The sequence below is a fragment of the Mercenaria mercenaria genome, chromosome 5 (genome assembly GCF_021730395.1).
Source record: "Mercenaria mercenaria strain notata chromosome 5, MADL_Memer_1, whole genome shotgun sequence".
Taxonomy (NCBI): domain Eukaryota; kingdom Metazoa; phylum Mollusca; class Bivalvia; order Venerida; family Veneridae; genus Mercenaria; species Mercenaria mercenaria.
Window position 1 is genome coordinate 66,542,820 of NC_069365.1, and position 20,511 is coordinate 66,563,330.

The following is a 20,511-nucleotide window of genomic DNA, read 5'->3' on the forward strand; positions in this document are numbered from 1 at the left end:
TTTTGACCTCTCTAGAGGCCATATTTTTCAATGGATCTTCATGAAAATTGGTGAGAATGTTCACCTTGATGATATATAGATCAAGTTCGAAACTGGGTCACGTACGGTCAAAAGCTAGGTCAGTAGGTCTAAAAATAGAAAAACCTTGTGACCTCTCTGGAGGCCATATTTTTAGCTCACCTGTCACAAAGTGACAAGGTGAGCTTTTGTGATCGCACAGCGTCCGTTGTCCGTGCGTGCGTGCGTAAACTTTTCCTTGTGACATCTCTAGAGGTGACAGTTTTCATGGGATCTTTATGAAAATGGGTCAGAATGTTCATCTTGGTAAATTCTAGGTCAGGTTCAAAACTGGGTCACGTGCGGCCAAAACGTAGGTCAGTAGGTCTAAAAATAGAAAAACCTTGTGACCACCCTAGAGGCCATAATTTTCAATGGATCTTCATGAAAATTGGTCAGAATGTTCACCTTGATGATTTCTAGGTCAAGTTTGAAACTGGGTCACGTGCGGCCAATAACAAGGTCAGTAGGTCTAAAAATAGAAAAACCTTGTAACCACTCTAGAGGCCATAATTTTCAATGGATCTTCATGAAAGTTGGTCGGAACGTTCACCTTGAAGACATCTAGGTCAAGTTCGAAACTGGGTCACGTGCCATCAAAAACTAGGTCAGTAGGTCAAATAATAGAAAAACCTTGTGACCTCTCTAGAGGCCATATTTTTCATGGAATCTGTATGAAAGTTGGTCTGAATGTTCATCTTGATGATATCTAGGTCAAGTTTGAAACTGGGTCACGTGCGTCAAAAACTAGGTCAGTAGGTCAAAAATAGAAAAACCTTGTGACCTCTCTAGAGGCCATATTTTCATGAGATCTCATGAAATTGGTCGAATGTTCATCTTGTGATATCTAGTCAGATTCGAAAGTGGGTCACGTTCCTTCAAAAACTAGGTCAGTAGGTCAAATAATAGAAAAACCTTGTGACCTCTCTAGAGGCCATATTTTTCATGGGATCTCTATGAAAGTTGGTCTGAATGTTCATCTTGGTGATATCTAGGTCAGATTCGAAAAGTGGGTCATGTTCATCAAAAACTAGGTCAGTAGGTCAAAAATAGAAAAACCTTGTGACCTCTCTAGAGCCATATTTTCAATGGATCTATGAAAGTTGGTCGAATGTTCATCTTGATGATATCTAGGTCAAGTTTGAAACAGTGGTCCAGTGCATCAAAACTAGGTCAGTAGGTCTAAAAATAGAAAAACCTTGTGACCTCTCTAGATGCCATACTTTTGAATGGGATCTCATAAAAAGTTGGTCAGAATGTTCATCTTGATGATATCTAGGTCAAGTTTGAAATGGTCACTGCCATCAAAAATAGGTCAGTAGGTCTAAAATAAAAACCTTGTGACCTCTCTAGAGGCCATACCTTTAATGGATCTTATGAAAGTTGGTCTGAATTTATCTTGATGATATATAGGTCAAGTTTGAAACTGGGTCAACTGCGATCAAAAACTAGGTCAGTAGGTCTTGAAATAAAAAACCTTGTGACCTCTCTAGAGGCCATACCCTTTGAATGGATCTGTATGAAATTGGTCGAATGTTCACCTTGATGATATAAATCTTAAGGTCATAGGATCAAACTACATAGTAAAATATAAAACTCTTGACCTCTCTAGAGGCCATATTTTTCATGGATCTTATGAAAATTGTGAATGTTCATCTTGATGATATCTAAATCAAGTTTGAAACTGGGTCAACTGCGATCAGAAACTAGGTCAGTAGGTCTAAAATTATTAAAATCTTTCGACCTCTCTAGAGGCCATATTTTTCATGAGATCTTCATGAAAATTAGTGAGAATGTTCACCTTGATGATATCTAGGTAAAGTTCAAAACAGGGTCACATACCTTCGAAAACTATGTCAATAGGTCAAATAATAGAAAAACCTTGTGACCTCTCTAGAGGCCATATTTTTCAGGAGGTCCTCATGAAAATTAGTGAGAATGTTCACCTTGATGATATCTAGTTAAAGTTCAAAACAGGGTCACATACCTTCGAAAACTATGTCAATAGGTCAAATAATAGAAAAACCTTGTGACCTCTCTAGAGACCATATTTTTTAAATGGATCTTCATGAAAATTGGTCAGAATTTTTATCTTGATAATATCTAGGTCAAGTTCAAAACTGGGTCACATGAGCTCAAAAACTAGGTCACTATGTCATATAATAGAAAAAACGACATCATACTCAAAACTGGGTCATGTGGGAAGAGGTGAGCGATTCAGGACCATCATGGTCCTCTTGTTTATGAGGTCTTCATGAAAATTGGTGAGAATGTTCACCTTGATGATATCTAGGTCAAGTACAAAACTGGGTCACATGCCTTTAAAAACTAGGTCATTATGTAAAATAATAGCAAAACCTTGTGACCTCTCTAGAGGCCATATTTTTCAATGGATCTTCATAAAAATTGGTCAGAATTTTTATCTTGATGATATCTAGGTCAAGTTCAGAACTAGGTCACATGAGCTCAAAAACTAGGTCACTATGTCAAATAATAGAAAAAACGATGTCATACTCAGTTCATGTGGGGACAGGTGAGCGATTCAGGACCATCATGGTCCTCTTGTTTACAAATTGCTCCAAGATTATTCAGAAAGTCAAGAATTTGATATTTTACAAAACGACCAGTGCCTCTGACACTCTAGAAGCCGCAATTTCTACTTGATCCTCTTAAAGTTTTTTCAGAAGTTTGAAACTAGATTATCTAGGTCAAAAACTAGATCTTCAAGTTAAATTGAAATTGCAGAAAAACCATGTTAACACACAAAACTAAGTCACTAGATAAGATCTCTGAAAAACAGGGCCAACGATCTACCTGGTTTCTGTAAAACATGGTGAGAATGTCCTTCGGTGACCCTATAACATGTTTGTTTAAATTATTCCAGTTTAGCAGAAACATGGCCATTGGAGGGGGTAGTCACTTCTTAGCTCGACTATTCGAAGAACAGGGGAGCTATCCTACTCGCCCCAGCGTCGGCGTTAGCGTGAGCATCACACAAATGTTAAAGTTTGCGTACCACCCCAAATATTTTTTAAGTCCATTGAGATATTGCTATCATATTTTGCATACTTGTTTACCATCATGACCCTAGTCTGTAAAAAGGAGGAGGCAACTCTTATCAAGCATTTTGACTGAATTATGGCCCCTTTACGACTTAGAATATGCTTATTGTAATGTTAAAGTTTTACTCATAGCTTATATTATACTATCAAGCACTGAGAATAGTCGAGCGTGCTGTCAACTGACAGCTCTTGTTCATATATGTATGTAGTATTTTATATATGCATATAGTGAAAATTTTAAAAGTCATCTTGTCAGAAATGCTGGTCCAATTTCAGAAATATTTCAAAGATATTTTACATGCACCACTCTCCACCAAAATTGTACAAGCAGCTTGTGAAACTTAGGTGAGCGATCTAAGGCCACCATAGCTCTCGCGTTTCTTAGATTTAAAGATATTTTAAATAAAAATCAGGAACTGCACTTCTATTGGAAGGTGGGTGGATCCTTCTGGCTTTTCTATTTAGTTGAGTTTAGTTTTGAAAATTCAGTAAAATGCCAGGATTTTCATCAAGTTGCATTCAAATCACTTGAAATTTTCAGTGTGTCAGTTTTGTACCATACCTGTCTGGAAAATACCAAAAATTATATCATTTGACAACTTTAAGGCAAAAAAAGAGAATATGAGAAACCCTGAAACTATGAGGAATGGAAATATTTAATTCTTAGATAATAGCCACATGCCACAGACTTGCACTGATTACTATTTATAGTAACATACATATATAAAGATTCATATTAAACACTAAAGATACAAAAAAAATGCCTTACAAAACACTTTGTTTGTTTCTTATTGCTTGTAGTATAACATTTACAAGTTTCTTTAGAATTACTGTTGATACTGTCACGGTGCATGTCCCATTTCATTAGTCTGATTTTTTAAGAAAATCTGCGGGGTATTGTCGTCACTTTATCCTCAGCACTGGCATCGGCATTGGTTAAATTTTTTGTTTAGGTCCACCTTTTCTCAAAAACTGTACGAGCTTACAGCTTTGAAACTTTGCACACTTGTTTATCATCATTAGATGACTATGTAGGCCAAGAACCATAACACTGATGTGCATTTTGTCACAATTATGGCCCTTTTTATGCCCCCGAAGGGAGGCATATAGTTTTTGAACCGTCTGTCTGTCGGTCTGTCCGCAATTTTCGTGTCCGGTCCATATCTTTGTCATCGATTGATGGATTTTCAAATAACTTGGCATGAATGTGTACCACAGTAAGACGACGTGTCGCACGCAAGACCCAGGTCCGTAGCTCAAAGGTCAAGGTCACACTTAGACATTAAAGGATAGTGCATTGATGGGCATCTCCGGTCCATATCTTTGTCATCGATGGATGGATTTTCAAATAACTTGGCGTGAATGTGTACCACAGTAAGACGACATGTCGCGCCCAAGACTCAGGTCCGTAGCTCAAAGGTCAAGGTCACACTTAGACGTTAAAGGATAGTGCATTGATGGGCATGTCCGGTCCATATCTTTGTCATCGATGGATGGATTTTCAAATAACTTGGCATGAATGTGTACCACAGTAAGACGACGTGTCGCGTGCAAGACCCAGGTCCGTAGCTCAAAGGTCAAGGTCACACTTAGACGTTAAAGGATAGTGCATTGATGGGCGTGTCCGGTCCATATCTTTGTCATCGATGGATGGATTTTCAAATAAATTGGCATGAATGTGTACCACAGTTAGACGACGTGTCGCACGCAAGACCCAGATCTGTAGCTCAAAGGTCAAGGTCACACTTAGACATTAAAGGATAGTGCATTCATGGGTGTGTCCGGTCCATATCTTTGTCATCGATGGATGAATTTTCAAATAACTTGGCATGAATGTGTACCACAGTAAGACGACGTGTCGCGCACAAGATCCATGTCCGTAGCTCAAAGGTCAAGGTCACACTTAGACGTTAAAGGTCATTTTTCATGATAGTGGGTGTGTCCGGTCCATATCTTTGTCATTCATGCATGGATTTTAAAATAACTATGCATGAATATGTGACACAGTAAGACGACGTGTCGCGCACAAGACCCAGCTCCATAGGTCAAAGGTACTAAACTCTAACATCAGCCATAACTATTCATTCAAAGTGCCATCGGGGGCATGTGTCATCCTATGGAGACAGCTCTTGTTTGTAATTAGAAAATTTGAGTTTCTTGGTTAAAATTTTTGTTTAGATCCCGGAAAATTTGAGTTTCTTGGTTAAAATTTTTGTTTAGATCCAGTTTTTCTCACACACTACCAGAGCTACAGCTTTGAAACTTTGCACACTTGTTTATCATCATTAAATGAGTAAGGGTCTAGACCAAGGGTCATAACTCTAACCTGCATGTTGTCAGAATTATGGCCCTTTTTGTACTTAGAAAGTCAGTATTTCTTGGTTGCTTTTTTTTTTGTTTAAATTCACTTTTCTTGAATACTTACAATAGCTTTGAGTAAGAAGGCCAAGAACTATAAATCTTCTTACATATTGACTCCTGACAGCTCTGTATAGATACTGGTAGTTGTTCTTGTAAATCTATCATTTATAAAAAATCTCAAGGAGTGATTGGTGAAGGCAGTATTTATTACAGATGTCCAAAATATCTTTCAGAATATTGATAAGTTGTATATTGGTTTTTGCCTTTTTCATTTGCAGTGTATGCATGAGTCTAAATACTTGTACAGCTCATGGTAGTTTTAATATCAAAGTAAAATGTACTAATAAAGGGAATGTTACAGTGTTTTCAGATGTGCGAGTACCACCCATTGGTCAAGAAGATGACAATCGCAACCCTAGTGTTTTTAACCCAAGAAATCCACTTGCTGTACAGCCCCAGCAGCCATCTAGTACACCACCTTTGAAGGTTGATTCCCTTTTGAGCTGCACAGATAAGAACACCACCAACAACAATATAACTGTAAATCATTGCCAACAGCAACAGTGTAGGGCAGAGATTATTCCGGTCAAAGCACACAGCATTAACCCTCTCCTAAATCCTCCACCCTTAATCGGTTCCAGTCTGTTTGAAAGTGGTCAGCAAGTGCATTCAGTGGATTCAGGCTTACAGACTGGACATAGACCTAGCTCTGAGGGGAGAAACAGCTCTCATGCGTCAAGTTACCCAACTCCTAACAGGATGAATGGACAAAATCACAGTGATAATGCAGGCATTAGATCTGAAGATTTGAGATCTAGAACAAGTGGATATGAGTCTCAGAGTAGCACGGAAATAGCGCAGCAAAGATTTGGTGCACATTTTAATGGTGTTCCGAATTTGAATGTATTATCATTTGAGTCTGGAAATGTAACAAATATTTCTGCAGATATACATAGAGTGGTTGAGGAGGACTTGAGTGATATTCCTGAGGATATACATAGAGAAGATGAGGAGAGTTGTAGGCCAGACCCAGCAGGTGGCGCTTCACTTGCACCCCATATAGAGAGCCATAGAAATGATAACCCAGATGATCAAACATTTAGAAAATATGTTGACAGTGGTATGTAGCTTGCATATGTTTTGAGATCACATAATGAATAAGTTCAGATATAATGCTACTAACAAAAAAAGTCATTTTTGTGGAGCTTGCTTGGGAAAGCGCAGACATAGTCGTCCAAATGACTGTTCAGTGTACGTCTGTGTGTGCGTCCGTGCTTGCGTCCCTCCGGATTTGTTTGTCCGGACCATAACTTTGACATGCATGGAGCAATCTTGTTTATATTTGGCATGAATGTTAACCTCAGTGAGACGGAGTGTCATGTGCAAACCCCAGGTTCCTATCTCAAAGGTCAAGGTCACAGTTGGAGATCAAAGGTCATGTCAGATCTTGACAGTCTGTCTGGACTATAACTTTGACATACATGGAGCAATCTTGTTTATATCTGGCATAAATGTTAACATCAGAGGGAGTGTCATGCGAAAGCCCCAGGTTCCTATCTCGAAAGTCAAGGTCACAGTTTTCAGATCTTGACAGCTAGCGGGCATGACATGTCGCCCGTTGGCATCTAGTACTGATATGAATGTCTTTTCAGTCTAAGTAAAGTCTTAAATAGGTCTGTGGTAACATTTTGGTTTCTGGCAAAAACATACCTAAGAAAAAAATTATAAACAGGTAAATAGGTCTGTCCTTTGAATGAGTACTTGGAACACCTCATATCAGGAAATCACAGAAATACTGATTTTTAAAAAAAAAAAAAATGAAATTGATAATACTACACTAATGAGTTTTTTTTAATGATGAAGAAATGTAGTATTTTATAGGTGACTATTGGAAGAATAGATAGAGCTATTGCACTTGCCCTTATGTCAGCATTAGTGTCCTGATTTGGTTAAGATTTTGTATGTAAGCTGGTACATGTATTTCAGAAACTACTAATAGGAATTGATTGAGACCTAACACACTTTGGTAAGCTGATACGCATTGTTCAGTTTCCATAACTCTGTTTTGCTTTTTACAAAATTATGCTTCTTTTTTGACTTTCTTTAGTGACAAGGCTGTTGAAAAGTTGAGCGTTGCTGTCCTCTCACAGCACTGGTTCATATTTTTTTGCCAAGTTATAACATCATTGTTAGCCTTGTAGACAACCAACAGTTTACAAAAATACTACATACTCTGTAAATATCATTAAGCAACACTACATACTAGTATTCTTCTTGTGAACGGATTTTAAGATTTTTAGATAATGAGGACACAATGCGGTAGATACTGAAATATGTCAGTTTTGATATTTGCAGATATACAGCAACATGCTGCTGCTGCTGCTGATGATGATGATGATGTTGTTAATGATGACACCGACAGTATATCTGATAGGCTGGATAGTATAGCATTACAGAGTGAGTCTAAGGTTTTCTCTGATATATCTAGAGTTGGTACTCAGTCAGTATTTTGACCTTGATTAATGAGTACAAAAAAGGCCGATTGCAGCTAAATGGCATTAAAATTAGATGTTTAACCAACAAGAAAGTTTTTGATTTTTGACAAATTATGCTTCTTTTTTTTTCAATGATTTGAAAAGAATGCCCATGACTGGTCAATTATTTCATTCTTCTATAGAATTAAAACATTTGACATGCACTTTATTGAATAAAAATGGCAATTCTGTCAGTGGAGTGGGTATGTAACACATGGCATAGCTTTTTTGGGGGTGCATAATCATGTCAACAGACTATGTCTATAATGAATATTTCCATTGACAATTGCCTCTTTTTATCCATGATTTGTTGGTGCTATGGTTAATTAGACACATTCCTAGATATATCCACACAGGACTCTGGTCACTTTCGAGAGAGGTTATTGAAGTCTGTTAACATGAAAGAACAATAACATTAACTTCCATATGTTCTACTGTTAGCCTGCTCAATATCTAAAATGGACTGGTCAGTCATTCAGTTTGGGCAGTATCATTTAATATTTGAAGGGGTGTTCACTGAAAATTTGCTGATTGAAAAGCAAACGCAGGCTGATCTTGGTCTGCACTGGTCGCAAAGGCAAAATCACTTGGCGACAGCAGGCTTAAGGTTAAAGAAAGAACTTCTGTTTACTTCCATACTGAATTTTAATTTTAACATGGAATTTTCAGAGCTGCGTGATATTTTATTAACTTGTTTTAGGACATAAAAACATCACATCTTGAGGATATTTAAGTGTAGCTTAACAATAACTTGAGACCAAGAGTCTGGGAAATTTTCTGTACCACAATTCCCTTTACACCAGTTTTCTCCTTTTATATAAAGAAAAGTCCAATACCATATTTGTGTGTGTCAGAAGAGGGTGTTAACTAAAATAGAAGTGTGTTAACTGGTCGTCTAACTATACATGTAACTTCAGTTGACAGAACCTTTGTTTGCACATTTCAGAAAAACAACAGTATTGTTTGTTCAAGGTTGCAAAACTTAAATGTGAATATTTATCAAAATATCAATTCTTTAATGCAACTAAATGCATATTTCAGAAGAACATTTATTTCCGAACTCTGATGAACACAACGATGAAAACACTATTGCAACTAATGAGAACACTAACCCAAGAGGAGAAACTGAAGAAATAGAGCAAGAGAAAGACATTGAAAATCATGTACCAGACACTTCTGAGAGAAAAACTGAAGAAATAGAACAAGAGAAAGATGTTGAAAATCATGTAGCAGACACTTCTGACAGAGAAGATGATTCTAGTAGTTAATAGTGTTATTACATTAGAAAAAGTTTATAATTTTTCACATATCACCAAGTGATTAGTTTAGAATGAGTACAAACAATTGTATCTTAAACACATTTCCGGTAGTCGCAGTGGCTTTCAGAAATATGAAACCTTGACTATAATAATTATATTCTCATGCAGTCGGGAAATCTAGGTTCTAGTTTGATGTCATGTGTGGATAAACAGAGAAAAATAAATATGTTTAGAAAAATCATTGGTACAGCTTATCACCAAACAGTTCACCAAAGTGGGGAAAAAAAGATTGATTTAAAGTTCAATAAAATTTCATCATAGAAGTAAATAACGGAAAATATTGAAATGGAAGAAACTGGTATAGTTTCAAATAGCATGGTTGAACCAGTTCTGGCTCCTATATGTGAGTGGTTTTTGAGAGACGAGGTATTGTTTCAAGAAACAGATATGAAAAGAGATTAATTCAGCACAACTGAATGTGCAGATGGTGAAAATTCTTACAAACTGGAAGAGGTTGGAAAGTTTGTCACTTGTTATTTATTGAAGTTAATTTATTGGAAGAAAGGTGACTTGTTCAAATACCAGAAGGTAGCTTTGACTGACAAAGTGAATGCCAGTGAAATGAAATGCAAAGTTAAATCTAGTATGTCAATTTTTTTACGCACAAAGTAATTTTACCTGGGCATTTGAAAGTAATTATGTTGTTATTATGGAGCATGACTTCAGATGTAAATGATAGTTGCAGGGGAGTTTCAGATGATGTACCGCTAAAACTCCACCATTAAAATGAATGTTTTTTTGGTTTTTTTTTATTTAAACCTCGCCTATGCTGAAATTACTTTATTAATTAGTTAGAAACATATTCAGTGTTTGCTGCAAGTCAAAAGAGCTGTTGATATTTCAAGTGGGAAAATGCATTAGGCCATTTACCATCTGACATTATTGAAAGGCACTTAAAGCATTTATCATTTTGTAATGAACCAGGGTGTTTTGAACTTGAATTTTGTATTGTTTAATTTTGGAATATCAACCTAAGTCTTCAGCTTTTAGCTACATCCTCTCCATGTATACAAATGCTAGAAATGTATGAAAATAATTAGCTTAATATTGTACAACTTTTTATATTGAATGTGACCTACTTTCAAAGTATGTCACTTTGTCAATATTTACTATTTTGCAATGAAATTTTACAACATCTGTAAAGAAGTACGTTTTTCTGGAACTCATAATAAATATATTCATACAAATATAAATGTAAGATGACCAATTAAACTTAAAAGTGTATAAGTACATGCTGGAGACAAACAGAGTGTTCTCTGCAGAATTTGCATTAATCCAGAAAATTGACATGAGTTTTGTTGTACTGTACAATGGGTGCAAATCATGAAAAATCGTATCACTTGTATAAATGAACAAAGACAGAGATTAGGTGCCGTCTTTGCAATCAGTTTCTTGTAGTTACAGTAGATTGTGGAGGCAAATGTGTACTAAAGCTGTAGCTCAGATTTGGATTAATGACCTTGACCTGTACACAGTTTGACCTCCCAACAGTGACATTACCTATGTCAACATCATCATTCAGTTTCAAGACCCATAATGCCATTGTTTATTATGTGGCTGCAACATTTTTTTTTGTTAGGAACAAGAATTTCATCAATTTTTTGTGAAAATGCTATTTTTGATAATTGTTTTCTGTAATATTTGTCAAAAGGTTTGGATATTGATTGACATAGTTGAAAGTTTTATTGAATCATTTGTTTTGGATTATCTCCCTTTATTCAAAGTAGTGCTTAAATATGCATACATTTATTTGGAATGCTGTTTCAGCTGTCTTTTAAGGTAAATTTTGAAACCTTACCAAACTTTTAAGACTGATGTATTCCACTTATAGAGATGAATTTTGTAATATTATGTTTTAGGGTGCATCCTTTTTATGCTGGTTTTTAGCTCGACTATACGAAGTATAAGGAGAGCTATCCTACTCGCCCCAGCGTCGGCATCGGCGTCTTTCCGCGTCCCCACCTTGGTTAAAGTTTTGGTGCACTTTCTCTTTTTTCAACTTATCTCTGTTATTACTTGATGGATTTGATTCAAACTTGAAATACTTATTCCTCATCATCATCCACATCATCTGACATAAGGGCCATAACTCTGGCACCAATATTTCATGTATTATCCCCCCTTATCACATAGATTTTCAGGTTAAAGTTTTGGTGCACTTTCACTCTACCTCTGTTATATCTGAATGGATTTGATTCAAACTTAAAATAGTTGTTCAGCATCATCACCCACATTATATGACACAAGATGCATAACTCTGGCACAATTTTTCATGAATTATTCCCCTTTTTACTTAGAATTTCGGGTTAAAGTTTTATGCACTTTCACTCTATCTCTGTTATTACTGAATGGATCTGATTCAAACTTAAACAATTGTTCAGCATCATTACCCTTGTCATATGACACAAGGTGCATAACTCTGGGACCAATTTTTCATGAATTATTTCCCCTTTTTACTTACAATTTTAGGTTAAAGTTTTGATGCACTTTCACTCTGTCTCAGTTATTACTGAATGGATTTGATTCAGACTTAAAATAGTTGTTCAACATCATCACCCACACCATATGGTGCAAGGTGCATAACTCTGGCACCAATTTTTCATTAATTATGTCTCCCCCAGGAGACATATTGTTTTTGCCCTGTCCGTCCGTCCGTCCTTCCGTCCGTCCGTCCGTACGTCACACTTCATTTCCGAGCAATAACTGGAGAACCATTTGACCTAGAACCTTCAAACTTTATAGGGTTGTAGGGCTGCTGGAGTAGACGACCCCTATTGTTTTTTAGAGCACTCTGTCAAAGGTCAAGGTCACAGGGGCCTGAACATTGAAAACCATTTCCGATCAATAACTAGAGAACCACTTGACCCAGAATGTTGAAACTTCATAGGATGATTGGTCATGAAGAGTAGATGACCCCTATTGATTTTGGGGTCACTCCGTCAAAGGTCAAGGTCAGAGGGGCCTGAACATTGAAAACCATTTCCGATCAATAACTAGAGAACCACTTGACCCAGAATGTTAAAACTTCATAGGATGATTGGTCATGAAGAGTAGAAGACCCCTATTGATTTTAGGGTCACTCCGTCAAAGGTCAAGGTCACAGGGGCCTGAACATTGAAAACCATTTCCGATCAATAACTAGAGAAGCACTTGACCCAGAATGTTGAAACTTCATAGGATGATTGGTTATGAAGAGTAGACGACCCCTATTGATTTTGGGGTCACTCCGTCAAAGGTCAAGGTCACAGGGGCCTGAACATTGAAAACCATTTCCGATCAATAACTAGACAACCACTTGACCCAGAATGTTGAAACTTCATAGGATGATTGGTCATGCAGAGTAGATGACCCCTATCGATTTTGGGGTCACTCCATTAGAGGTCAAGGTCACAGGGGCCTGTACATTGAAAACCATTTCCGGTCAGTAACTTGAGAACCACTTGACCCAGAATGATGAAACTTAATAGGATGATTGGTCATGCAGAGTAGATGACCCCTAACGATTTTGGGGTCACTCTGTTAAAGGTCAAGGCCACAGGGGCCTGAACATGGAAAACCATTTCCAATCAATAACTTGAGAACCTCTCAGCCCAGAATGTTGAAACTTCATAGGATGATTGTTCATACAGAGTAAATGACCCCTATTGTTTTTGGGGTCACTCCGTTAAAGGTCAAGTTCACAGGGGCCTGAACATTGATAACCAGTTCCGATCAATAACTTGAGAACCACTTGACCCAGAATGTTGAAACTTCATATTATGTTTGAACATGCAGAGTAGATGACCCCTATTGATTTTGGAGTCAGTCAATTAAAGGTCAAGGTCACAGTGGCCTGTTCATGTAAAATCATTTTTTGGAAATAACTTGAGAACCACTTGACCTACAATGTTGAAACTTCATAGGATGATTGGACATGCAGAGTAGATGACCCCTATTTATTTTGAGGTCACTTGATCAAAGGTCAAGGTCAAGGTCACAGGAGCCTGAACAGTGACTTGAAAACCACTAGGCCAAGAGTGTTGAAATTTAGCGGGATGACTGGACATGCCAAGTAGATGATCCCTATTGCAGCCAACCATCAGTGTCTCTTTGACTTTCGCTCCTGACCCCTATTGACTTCTTGCCTATAGGACTTTGCATTTGGGGAGACATGCGCTTTTTTACAAAAGCATTTTCTAGTTATTCCCTCTTTTTACTTAGAATTTTAGGTTAAAGTTTTGATGCACTTTCACTCTGTCTCTGTTATTACTGAATGGATTTGATTCAAACTTAAAATAGTTGTTCAACATCATCACCCGCACCATATGACACAAGGTGCATAACTCTGGCACCAATATTTAATGAATTATGCCCCTTTTTGCTTAGGATATACTTATATAGTGTTTTGATACATTTTATCTTTACCTCTCTTATTACTTTAAGTTGATATTTTTGACATAGACTCAGGCTATTGTGCAATATCTTCATCCACAATTGGAGTCATTAAACATTCCAGTGACAGCTCTAGTTTCCTCAGATGTGCCCAGTTTCACTATCCAGCATTGAAATAGTCGAGCGCGCTGTCTCCTGTGACAGCTCTTGTTTTTTTTTGTGATAAAAATGAAATCCAGCAGGTATGCGAATTTCGATTCCATACCGCATGTTTTTATTTCGATGTAAATGAGATGTGGAACCAAAATTTGTAGTCCTGTATGGCACCATATAACCTAGACTGTGTTGGTGAGCTGTAAAACCCAAATAAATAAATAAATAAAAATGAAATCCCCTCAAATTTTATGGGAAAAAAGGTATTTTGTTTAAAGTGTTCTTTGCTGTAAAATTGTATTACTAAAATATTTTAAATCATCTTTCTGAATACTGATATTATCCTATGTTGAATGCAATTGTTGAATACATTTTATGCTGTCATGTGATACTTAAATCATTGTATAAATTTGCCTGTTATCTAACACTTTAAAGATAAAGATGAATTGATTAAATTTGTAAATATTGACATTAGTTTATTTTGTATGTTGATTGATGAATGGAAGATTCAACCAAAAGGAAAATATATGTCCTGCTAGAGATGAAAGCCCAAAACAAGTGATTTCAGTGGGGTTTATATTATCAAGAAAATGGATGAAAATGCATTGATTTGAAAATTACATGTATAGTCAAACCTGTGTTAAAGACCACCTCTGAACAGAGACCCACCTGGCTCTAAAGACCACATGTTTTGTTTTCCATTTTAACATTTACAGTGTATTTAAACCTGTGAATAATGACCACCTCCCAATAAAGACCACATTTTGGCTCTCCCAAGGGTGGTCTTTATAAACAGGTTTGACTGTAAATTGTATATACTTTTAATGTTTCCAGAGTTTTTTATACATACATTCTGTTCAGCTAAGCAAAATATACCTTAATTTAATTTCGGATTTATATGCAAATAACAGTCCCATAAATGATTGTTACCAGTGGCATGCCTTCAAAAAAGGGCATAATGTTAACATAGTCCACTACAATTCTATCACGCACCAGTGTCCTTTTTTAGCTCGACTATTCATAGAATAGTAGAGCTATTGGACCCATGCGTCACCGTCCGCGTCACCGTCCGGATTTGGTTAAGTTTTTGTATGTAAGCTGGTATCTCAGCAACCACTTGTGGGAATGGATTGAAACTTCACACACTTATTCACTGTGATAAACTGACTTACACTGCACAGGTTCCATAACTCTATTTAGCTTTTTTTACAAAATTATGCCCCTTTTTTGACTTAGAAATTTTTGGTTAAGGTTTTGTATGTAAGCTGGTATCTCAGTAACCAATTGTGGGAATGGATTGAAACTTCACACACTTATTAACTGTGATAAACTGACTTACATTGCACAGGTTCCATAACTCTATTTTGCTTTTTTACAAAATTATGTCCCTTCTTCGACTTAGAATTTTTTTGGTTAAGGTTTTGTATGTAAGCTGGTATCTCAGTACTCACTAATTGGAATGGATTGAAACTTCACACACTTGTTCACTGTCATGATCTGACATGCACAAAGCAGGTCCCATAACTTTATTTTGCTTTTTTACAAAATTATGCCCCTTTTTCAACATAGAAATTTTTGGTTAAGTTTTTGTATGTAAGCTGGTATCTCAGTATCCACTAACGGGAATGGATTGAAACTTCACACACTTGTTCACTGTCATGATACAACATGCAGTGCAAAGGGTCAATAACTCATCTTTGCATTTTACAAAATTATGCCCCTTTTTAAACTTAGGAGTTTTGGGTTAAATTCTTATATGTAAGCTAGTATCTCAGTACCCACTAATGGGAATGGATTGAAGCTTCACACACTTGTCCACTGTCATGAGCTGATAAGCACTCTGCAGGTACCATAACCCTATTTTGCTTTTTTAGCTCAACTATTCATAGAATAGTAGAGCTATTGGAATCGCCCATGCGTCGGCGTCCGCATCTGCGTCCGCGTCCACGTCCGCGTCCCGATTTGGTTAAGTTTTTGTATGTAAGCTGGTATCTCAGCAACCACTTGTTGGAATGGATTGAAACTTCACACACTTATTCACTGTGATAAACTGACTTACACTGCACAGGTTCCATAACTCTGTTTTGCTTTTTTACAAAATTATGCCCCTTTTTTGACTTACAAATTTTTGGTTAAGGTTTTGTATGTAAGCTGGTATCTCAGTAACCACTTGTGGGAATGGATTGAAACTTCACACACTTATTTACTGTGATAAACTGACTTACATTGCACAGGTTCCATAACTCTATTTTGCTTTTTTACAAAATTATGTCCCTTCTTCGACTTAGAATTTTTTGGTTAAGGTTTTGTATGTAAGCTGGTATCTCAGTACTCACTAATTGGAATGGATTGAAACTTCACACACTTGTTCACTGTCATGATCTGACATGCACAAAGCAGGTCCCATAACTTTATTTTGCTTTTTTACAAAATTATGCCCCTGTTTCAACATAGAAATTTTTGGTTAAGTTTTTGTATGTAAGCTGGTATCTCAGTATCCACTAATGGGAAAGGATTGAAACTTCACACACTAGTTCACTGTCATGATATGACATGCAGTGCAAAGGGTCAATAACTCATCTTTGCATTTTACAAAATTATGCCCCTTTTTCAACTTAGGAGTTTTTGGGTTAAATTCTTATATGTAAGCTGGTATCTCAGTACCCACTAATGGGAATGTATTGAAACTTCATACACTTGTCCACTGTCATGAGCTGATAAGCACTATGTAGGTTCCATAACCCTATTTTACTTTTTAGCTCGACTATTCGAAGAATAAGTAGAGCTATCCTACTCACCACGGTGTGGGCGTGGGCGTCGGTGTCGGCGTCGACGTCGGCGTCACACCCTGGTTAAGTTTTTCGTACCAGTCCACATTTTGACAAAGTCTTTTGAGATAAAGCTTTGAAACTTTCAACACTTGTTTACCATCACCATGTCCAGTTATAGGCAAGAGTACATAACTCTGTCAAGCATTTTGACTGAATTATGGCCCCTTTTGACTTAGAAATCTTGGTTAAGTTTTTCGTACCAGTTCATATTTTGGCAAAGTCTTTTGAGATAAAGCTTTGAAACTTTCAACACTTGTTTACCATCACCATGTCCAGTTGTAGGCAAGAGTACATAACTCCATCAAGCATTTTGGTTGAATTATTGCCCCTTTTTTACTTAGAAATCTTGGTTAAGTTTTTCGTACCAGTCTACATTTTGACAAAGTCTTTTGAGATAAAGCTTTGAAACTTTCAACACTTGTTTACCATCACCATATCCAGTTGTAGGCAAGAGTACATAACTCCATCAAGCATTTTGGCTGAATTATGGCCCCTTCTGACTTAGAAATCTTGGTTAAGTTTTTCGTACCAGTTTATATTTTGTGTAAAGTGTTTGACATATGGCTTTGAAACTTTTATATCTTGTTCAGTATTATAGTCTCTATCAATAGGCAAGAGTACATAACTCTGTCATCTTTTTTGGCTGAATTATGGCCCTTTTTGAACTTGGAAATTGGTTCTGTTTTCGTATATGTCCATGTTTTGTCAAGACTATTTGACATATGGCTTTTAAACTTTAAACACTTGTTTATCATTATGATTTCCATCTGCAGGCAAGAGTACATAACTCTTGACAACTATTTGGCTGAATTATGGCCCTTTTTGGACTTTGAAATTTTTGTCAGAATATTTGAACTGTGGCTTTGAAACTGTTAACACTAGTATATCAACATGATTTCCATCTGTAGGCAAGTGTACATAACTCTGTCAACTATTGTCTGAAAATCTATGGAAATATTTTGACCCCATTCTTCAATCAATTCTTCGAATAGTCGAGCGCGCTGTCATCCGACAGCTCTTGTTTACTAAATTATGCCCCTTTTTCGACTTTTTTATACATTCAAGCGACAAGGCTGTTAAATAGTCGAGCGTTGCTGTCCTCCGACAGCTCTTGTTTAAATTTATGATGCCCCTTTTTCGACTTTCGTATTCATTCAATCGACAAGGCTGTTGAATAGTCGAGCGTTGCTGTCCTCCGACAGCTCTTGTTATATAAATTACTCCCTCATTTATGTTCTGAAATAAGAAAACAAGTTGGTTTTTTTGCTGGCCGTCGCACAGTCATGTCACTGCCTTTCCTTGTATTGTGTTTTGATGGCTCGAGTTTTACAGATTTTATTACTGAATCTTGGGAACGTTAGTCATCACGGTTCAGAACAACATTTGTATGATAAACGTTTTTTAAATGAGGTTACCCCATACCAATTCAGTTTCTTATTTCATTTTATTTCATATAAACAATTAAATCTTGAGACCTCATTTCCAGTACCTTTAGAGCATTTCAATGATATGAACACTATATATGGTCATTTAGTATAACATAGTCTTCTTACAAAAAAAAAAGTATTGAGATGTTATGTTACATATAAGAAAAATAATGGCCCAAAATTATATTTTCTGACAAACATCACCCGCTACAAATGCTCCCATGAAAACTGCTGTTTAGCAAATACATGGATGCTGACATTTTCCCAATGAAAAAAACTTAACCCGAAAATTCACTATGAAAATGATATAGAGCTTTTCTCAGTATAATAGGCAATAATACTAAGCCAAAAATATAACTGCAACATCTTCATAATACCAGATTGCATACCAGCATGGAACTACATTTTGGGCTATACATATAACCCTGATATCAGTCACTTCCTCTTTGGTGTAATCGGTCCATGATTGCTAGGAGCTTGACTTTCGGACAAGTCCCGTTTTCACTTAACAACAGTACAAATAGCGACAAAGCAGTTTCGACTCCAGCTTTAGTCTGAATAGTTTTTCAGGTATGTCAATATTGTAAAAAGCAAGGTTAAATAGTGCTCTTCCTTTTAAAATATCGTATAACATTACATCATTTTAGGGGAAGTTTGTTTTATGTGGCAAAGACACAGTTTCGGCAATTTGACATATGTTCCAACAGTAATTGTGCAGGTATTTCTAATAAGGTGTCATTCTAGGCTCATGCGAGCATCGCCGCCTCGAAATTTCTTATTTTTTTTATTTCAAGGATTTCGTGCGATATTTCGCGTCATTGAAAGATTATCTGCACGCAACTGATTCTATGAAATTCGAACACACTTTTTGTTATGGTAATTAGCGTGCTTCTCGTTAATAACCAGTCTAATTTCCATATTTGCGAATTTTATGTTCCGGTTTGAGTCTAACAGGTCTTCGTTGATTGGTGCAGGCAGTATTTTCTTCCCAGGTTGATTTGATAACATTTTGCTGAAGCCTGGATTGATAAAAAATGTTTGATTGTTTTTTTGAAAAAGATTTTAAGATTGGTTTACATGATTTATAAATGGCCTTAAAGAATGAAAAGCTTTTTACTACTGCTTTTATAGTAACCGATGCATTATCAGATTAAAATCAGTTGAAATTTATAGGTCTTACATTTTCGCGTGTAAGGATGTTTTCTTTAGATAAAGAATGGCTGATTGTACTTGGACACAAATGTACATCTTTAAGTGATGTTCAAAATATTTTAAGGGGCCTCCGTGTGGCCGAGTGTTTATGGTCGCTTACTTTGAATCACTTGCCCCTCATCGATGTGGGTTCGAGCCTCGCTCGGGGCGTTGAATTCTTCGTGTTAGGAAGCCACCAATGTTGCTGGTTCTACTCGGGTGCACTCTGCACGAAGGGGCACCTGGGGGTCTTCCACTGAAACTGGAAAGTCGCCATATGACCTGTAATTGTGTCGGTGCGACGTTAAACCGAACAAAAATATATTTCAGAAAACAGGCGTCTTAAATGCTAATTTGGGGCAAATGCCCCAGCTCGACTGTTGATAGAAGTAATAGCCTACTATTTTTATATCTTATGTTTGATCTATAATTAGTTGGAGCTTTTAAAGTAACAGCTTAAATGTAAAGTTTCTAATCTGCAACGTTTAGCACAAAAGGATATGATTATGGTGGCCGCACAAATATCATATTTCATCACACGGTGATCATATCTATGCCCCAATGTAAAGTTGTTCGCATGAATTAAACACAGTTTCGCCGTATTTGATTATCTATGTTTAGAAACAAACATTTTCTTACATTCGCACTACCAGGAAGAAAAGAGCGACGCGAACGTGACCTGTTTTTATGTTATATTATGCGCTATTCGGGGTAACAAGTTTATGAGAGATACCCTTACTGGTTGGGTTAATGCGGAAGTGTTAGGAATAATATTTTATTTTGATATCAGGTTTATTTTAATTGGCTCAGCCCGGACGCCGAATCGTTTTTACTACGTTTAGGAAGTAAACATTTACTATCACAATAATTTTACTTGACTACCCAATCCATAAACATATGTCTCTTTTATGTGTAGGGAATTAGACTTGGGATAAGTTCATACCAATTTACTAAGTATTTTAGCTCGGTTGATACACCTTGCTGGGAAAACCGGAACGAGACATTAGCAGGGCTCGGGCACAAAACCTCCGGGTTGAGCAGCTTCCAGTGTTACATACAGAACTTTGTCTTCTTCAAAAGTACAATGTTTATACATAGGTGTAACCAGAATTTCTCGGAGGGGGCTGCGAGTACGAGTCGTGAAATGACGAGTGGGTGCGGGTATGGGGGCCTCCCCCTGAAAATTTCTTAAATCAAGAAGTCAT

The 20,511-nt window shown here is 36.8% G+C and overlaps 1 protein-coding gene across 5 annotated transcripts in view; it reads left to right on the forward strand.

The window, feature by feature from the left end:
* Nucleotides 1–10,146, forward strand: part of LOC123557478 (uncharacterized) — a 56,586-nt gene extending 46,440 nt beyond the window's left edge. For all 5 annotated transcript variants that reach the window (XM_053543796.1, XM_053543797.1, XM_053543795.1 and 2 more), the window contains exons 12-14: nt 5,842–6,600; nt 7,836–7,937; nt 9,056–10,146. In XM_053543796.1, coding sequence (XP_053399771.1) covers nt 5,842–6,600; nt 7,836–7,937; nt 9,056–9,282 — 1,088 coding nt within the window. In that variant the 3' untranslated portion in view covers nt 9,283–10,146. The remainder of the gene's footprint in view (nt 1–5,841; nt 6,601–7,835; nt 7,938–9,055) is intronic.
* The last annotated feature ends 10,365 nt before the right edge of the window (nt 10,147–20,511 follow it).